Source organism: Pteropus medius, unplaced genomic scaffold (genome assembly GCF_902729225.1).
Source record: "Pteropus medius unplaced genomic scaffold, Ma_sr-lr_union100, whole genome shotgun sequence".
Taxonomy (NCBI): domain Eukaryota; kingdom Metazoa; phylum Chordata; class Mammalia; order Chiroptera; family Pteropodidae; genus Pteropus; species Pteropus medius.
The window spans coordinates 58,158,658-58,164,826 of NW_024344378.1; the positions used below are offsets into that span (position 1 = coordinate 58,158,658).

General features: G+C 47.7%; 1 protein-coding gene across 1 annotated transcript; it reads right to left on the reverse strand.

Moving 5' to 3' along the window:
- Positions 1 to 323: 323 nt before the first annotated feature.
- Positions 324 to 5,902, reverse strand: GDF2 (growth differentiation factor 2). Its single transcript, XM_039872326.1, has 2 exons — positions 5,326 to 5,902; positions 324 to 2,812 (listed from the first exon to the last, which is right to left on the reverse strand). Exons 1-2 carry the CDS (start codon positions 5,669 to 5,671, stop codon positions 1,866 to 1,868), a joined length of 1,293 nt encoding a protein of 430 aa, XP_039728260.1. The 5' UTR covers positions 5,672 to 5,902; the 3' UTR covers positions 324 to 1,865.
- Positions 5,903 to 6,169: the final 267 nt, after the last annotated feature.

The following is a 6,169-nucleotide window of genomic DNA, read 5'->3' on the forward strand; positions in this document are numbered from 1 at the left end:
GGACACTGCCCACATGTGTCCATCGCCCCATGGTAGCTCATCTCCATGCTTTCTCCTCCACCCATGTAGTAAAGAAAGGGCCTGCAGGGAGGGGTGGGCAGGGTGTGAGGCTGGGAGATCATCAGGCCTAGGACTCACATGCACAAAAGGCCACAGAAGAGACGTTTGACTTTATTTCCAAGTAAAACTTCGATGCAGGCACAGAAATACACCACCAGGACTAAAAGATATCACTCATTTTATGATTGAACAACATTGTTGTACCAGGAATTATTATTTTCTAAAACTCCAGTAATTAAACAATGTTTTATTGCATTTTTATTGCAATGTTTTATTGCATTTAAAGCTGTTCATTGGTTCCATGTAAACATTTAGCACAAATCATTTTTTAATAAACTGGGAGCTTCCACCGGTGGAAATGGCTCAGGTCTCTCTAGACCTCCTATAGGCTTTGCTTTGGCCAGTAGTCAGAAGGGCCATGGAGTGAAATTGTCACCACTTCCAGACTTTTCTTCACTCCACCCCATTCCGTGTGTGCCTCAAGAATCAGAGGAGAGAATGAAATGCAGAGGAAACAGAACTCTGTCTTCTCTTAGGGTCAGTGAGGTCTGAGTCTGGTTCTGGGGCTCAAGCCTAGGACAGGGGCTGGATGCACACTACTTAAGAAAGCCAGCAATGCAGGCAGAGCTGGCTGTGGCCTATAAGAACCTGAATTCTCCTGAGATCCCTGTCTCCTATGTGAAGTCCCTGTGGATGGAAGCCCACTGCAGTTGAGTTGGTTATGCTGAGTAAGTAACTGCAGAGATGCAGGCCATAGGCCACCCCATCCCTCTGGGTAAATTGTGCCCACCTCTCCCAAACCATCACACAGTTTGAGTCCACAGGAAAGAAGTGGCCTTGTGTGAACCTGATGGCCATACAAGTACTGTGCCAGCAGGTCAAAATAGCTCCAGCCACAATGCATGCTGTGGCCTGAGTGCTGCTGTCCTGCACTTTCTCCATCCTGCAGTTGGTTTAAGGAGTAGTTTTTCAGTGACTCAGGGGTGATCTTACAAAAGCATTTGGCCATTGAATCAGTACAGGCACTGAGCAGTTAGAATGAGTCCTGGATATGACAGGCAGTCCAGTCACACTGGTGAGAACTGGCCAATCTCTGCCCAATGCCCCACACTCCCCACCTCCCAACTTCTAATTTTCTTTAGCTACAAGAAGATCTGCTAAACTGCAGTGGGGCACATGGGAAGGTCCTGGACTTTGGCGATGGACAGACTTACGTAAACCTGTGAGATGGAATCAGACCATTGACTAGTGCTACTTGACCTGCCTGAGTTTTGGATTCTGCATGTAAAGATTTGGGAGTCATAACGCCCATCTCACTGGATTTTGGGAATATGTGAAATGATAGATGTAGAGCACATAGCCTTGTTCCTTTCCTCTGCACTCCCTGAGGTTATTGGAATAAGCCCTATCCTCCTCAACTCCTTTAATTTCTCTAAGTCTCTGCACATGTTCTACCTGTCTATATCCCTCTGGCTCACCTTTGCTCAGTGTTCTACTGATTCTGTATTATTTTTCTCTTTTTCCCCTTTCATCATATCCCTTTCCACTCCAACAACCCTTCCAGGCTTCCCTCTTCTCCCCAGATCCATACATCCCCTTGACATCACCTTCCCTTGCAGTTAAACCCAGTGGTGTACATGGGTTGAGCCATGAGAGGGAGAGCAGGCCTTTACCTTGAGGATGTGACAGCTCCCTTTCCTTCCAGGCTGGCATGCAGATGGACTTAATCTCTGTTGTTCAGGGGGACATAAGACCTCTCACTAGCACTCCCTCCCCAGCTGGCCTCCCCCACATGCAGGCTGACACTACCTGCACCCACATTCTGCCACACTCATCCCTTCATAGTGGTACTTGAGAGTGGGGACACCCATGTCATCCTTGTAGAGGATGGAGATGGGGCTCAGTTTGGTAGGCACACAGCAGGCCTTACCCACCTTCATGGGAAACTTGAGATGCACCAGGGTCTGGACAATGGCATGTTTTGTTGGGGTCACATCATCAGCCAGGGGGAAGAAACAGCCACCTTTGCACTCGTAAGCATCGTACTCTTTGGGTGCAATGATCCAGCTGTCCCAGCCAATGTCCTCAAAGTTCACCCGTAGGGAGGTCTTCTGACAGTGGTTGTTGGCCCCAGCACTCCTCTTCCGTCTGGCTAAGGACGACCCCACAGCCATGTGGCTTTCCACATCCTCCACCCCATCCTTGTTCTCACCTGCACCCACAGGGCTATTGCTGGACAACTTCTTTAGCACAGTCTCCTGCTCATGGCCGATCATCTCCCTGAGCTCCAGTCTGGTCTCCTTGGTCCCATTGCTGCGGTCATTTGAGAAGACAACGAAGAAGGGCAGGGTTTTGGAGGCTGGGGGAACACTGATATCCAGCTTATCACAGCCTTTTCTGTGACTCTCTACAGTCACTTCCAGTTTATTTTTGCTCTTTGTGGAGTCTGCTCTGACCCATCGCTTCACAGCGCTGGAGACCTCAAAGGTCTCCCAGCCCTCGTCCCGAATGTCCTGGGACACCAGGAAGGTCTTGGTTCCTGCAGAAATGTCCCATGTGTCTGCTCCATCCAGAACATCATAAATGACCATGTTTCCTTTCAGCTCATGAGAGGAGTCCTTGTGACTTTGACAGGAGATGTAGAGTCGGAGCTCTGCCCTGGTGATCTGCTCATGCCTAGGAATGGAGATGTTGAAAAGCAAGATGTGTTTCTGGAAGGGGAAGTCTTCTGTGGCAGATATAGACATGGCATCTGAAATGCAAATACATATTGATGAGCATCTGCTGGGAGGGTCTGGTTTATGACAACAAGACTGAGACTCATAGCTTAGATGAAAGGGCATTCAAGATGACATTATCAAATCTCTATTTTGTTCCATTCGAGCTCTTAATGTAGAAGAGTATTCTGAAAGGTACATTTGGGATCTTCCAAAAAAAAAGGAAAATGCAGGAAATGCCTTTCATTGGAATGAGCAGGTCCAGGTGTTTATTGAACATCTACTACATGCCCAGCATTGCACTAAGGGCTTTGCTATATTTCACTTGACTCTTCACACTGACACTGAAAAGATCTAATACTATTCTGCTTTTACAGATGTGGAACCTGGGATTAGTGCATTTAAATGAGAAAGTACCCACATTCTGTAAAGATCCTCACTTTAAAAATTACCAAATTAAAAAAAAAAACAATAAAATACACTGTCAGGTTCTGAGTGCCAATTTTAAAGGAGAGATCCTGAGAGGGAAGGTAAAATTTTAACATTAAAACAATATTAAAAATCTCTGCATTTAAATAGTGGAACAATCATTCAGAATTGTAACTTTTGAGCAAAGTGAAAGTAGATGACTTTTTTAATGTTTATGGTAAAAATATATATTAGCCTCAACTGCTTTGTCATGTCAGACAAAAATGGGACTTGCCTTTTAGCCACACAACTGTCCAGTTTTTCACTTCTGGCTAGCACATGGCCATTAGCATGTCTCTATTATACCATGGCTTGGTCACAAAGAGGGAAGAGAAGTTGCATTTCATGAGACCTTACCATGTGCTAACTGAAGGCAGACCATATCTGTCCTGAAAACCAGTAGATTTTGGTGTCTGATAGACTAAAGTGCCAATTGTGACTCTGTCTCTTCCTTTGCTTATGATCTTAGAGAAGTCTTGAGTCCCTCTGTGCTCAGTTTCCTCATCTACAGAATGGGGCTCATCCTTCCTGCCTCCCAGGGTTAGTCTGAGGCTTCAACAAGATGGGGCATGGAACTTACCCAATACTGTCACTGACTCATAGTAGATACTCAATTAATATTTCCGTGTCCTCTCCCGACCATCCTTCCCACTAGAGCATGCCACCCATCCAAAGCACATGACTTTTCACACATTTCTCTGTGGCCCCCTCACAGCTATTCCAGCTCCTACAGAATATGCTGAGCTTTTGTGGTATATCTGTAATGAGGAGTGTCTGTGAGAGGTGCATCAGTGACCTAATATGCTCTTACTGTGGCATGCCTTGATAATGGCTTTGGAACTGCAGTCAGACATCCTCCCTCCTGAGCCACATTCAGACCGGCTGTGAAATCTGTGAAGGGAAGCATAATTGGCTGCCACAAGAGTGCTGGCCACAGGCAGAGCTAGGATCAGATCAGAGCACTCATTTCCAGGACATGGACAATGCTGGAGGGTAAGGGGAGGAGTGTTATCGAGATGGCTCTAAACACTGGATTCCCAGACTATGGGATCTGGTGATTAGGTCCAGCCAAATAAGCCCAGCCTTCCCCAAATACAGAACTTACAGACATGCCCCATGGGCCTGGTGAGATGCTGGCAGATTGCATTAAAAATAAATAAATAAAGCTCATGTTTTAAAAATCAGGCAAGTTTACATAAAAACTAGATTTCTTTTTCTTTTGGGCAATCGGAAAATCTGGCACTGCTGGGCATGTATTGTGACCACAGGGTTCTTTAGACAGGGCATACACTCTGCAGACCAGGCAGGTCTGGATTGCCCTGGCACTGAGCAAGGCCTGCTAGAGTTTACAAGGATCCAGCCCAGGAGCAGAGAGGCCTGGTGCTGTTGGCTCTTTAGAGGGAGACTGAAGCAGCAGGGAATACTAGACAGGTGGGCCTGGGTCAGAATCCAGCTGCTTAACCAATAGGTGACCTAGGCAAGTTCCCACAGCATCTGTGAGCCTTGTTTCTCTGCTTACAAAATCAGTCACCTACATTGTGGGCGGAAATAAGCCCTAAGGTTAACACTCGTTATCTTCTAGTCCTCCTAAATCAGTAAAATTATTTTTTATTTATAAAATAATTAAGTACTCCTCCAACATTTATCTCTCAGAGGAATTTATCTGGTTGATTGGAGGCTGAGTCATCTGTTTGTAAGTGGGAAGGGGATGGTAAGGAAAGGGGGACAAAAGGAAGGGATGGAAGAAAGAGAGCTGGCATTCCCCCAGCTCCGGCTGAATTAAACGTGGCACCGGGCCCAGGGCAGGAGAATCTTCTAGAGCAGAGCTGCCCAGTAGAATTTTCTGCGATGAGGGAAATATTCCATTATCTGCACTGTCCTGTAGGGTAGTCGTATGACTGTCAGACATTTGAATTTACGCTAGTGAAACTAAAGGATATTAACTTTACTTCATTTTAATTAATTTAAATTGAAACTTAAAGAGCCTCGTGTGGCCAGTGGCTAACGTACTGGACAGCGCAGCTGCGGACCCCTGAGCCCTTCCCCCAACCCCCAGGTGCCGAGGTGGAGCCAACTCTACCTTCCACGCTGAAGCTGCGCACGATGTTGGACGCGGGGGTGGACGTCTTGTCGGTGGTGTATCTGTTGTACAGGTCGATCATGTACTGAGGTGGCTCCGCTTGGGTTTTGTCCTGGGGAGGAACCCCGCTCAGGTTGAGGCTGCGCAGAAAATCCACCTTCATGTTCTCCAGGAACATCCTTAGGTCGAAGGTGCCTCCCTCATGCTCATCTCCAGGCCCCCCTAGCAGGTGGTGGACATCGCCCCCTGCCAACGCCCGACCCCGGCTCTCCAGAGGCTTCCCCTGCCCAGAGCAGCTCAGCAGGGAGAGCACAGGCAGGGCCACCCACAGTGCCCTGTGGCACATCTTGGGACGGCGAGTTTGCCCTGGACAGGAGACTGCCGGCGGCCACCTTGTGTTAGCGGGCGTTGAGAGGAGCCCAGGAGGAGCTGGCCTGCATTGTCCTGCCCGCCGCTCTGCACCAAGCGCCCTGGCCAGTTCCCAGGCTCTCACCCGCCGTCCCGGAGCGTCCTCCACTTGTTCTTATCTGGCCCTCGATGTCGAGCTCCAACCTCTTATCTAAGGGAGCTCTCCTTTAATGAAGGCTCTATAAACATCTGACAAACACACAGGGCTTGTGGGAAGGACATGGCCTACTGCAAAGAATCCTAATTTCTCCACGGGGTTATTGCCCCCTAATTAGGATCCTTTCTCATTTCCTTGCCAGCTCTATTCGAAAGAATCTCAAGACAGGGTGACATATGCTCCGTCTTCTGGGCCACAGAAACAAAGAATTCAGGAAACAAACAAGACCAAAAAGTCTTCCAGATATAGAAACAACACGGAACTCCTAGAAGACCTACA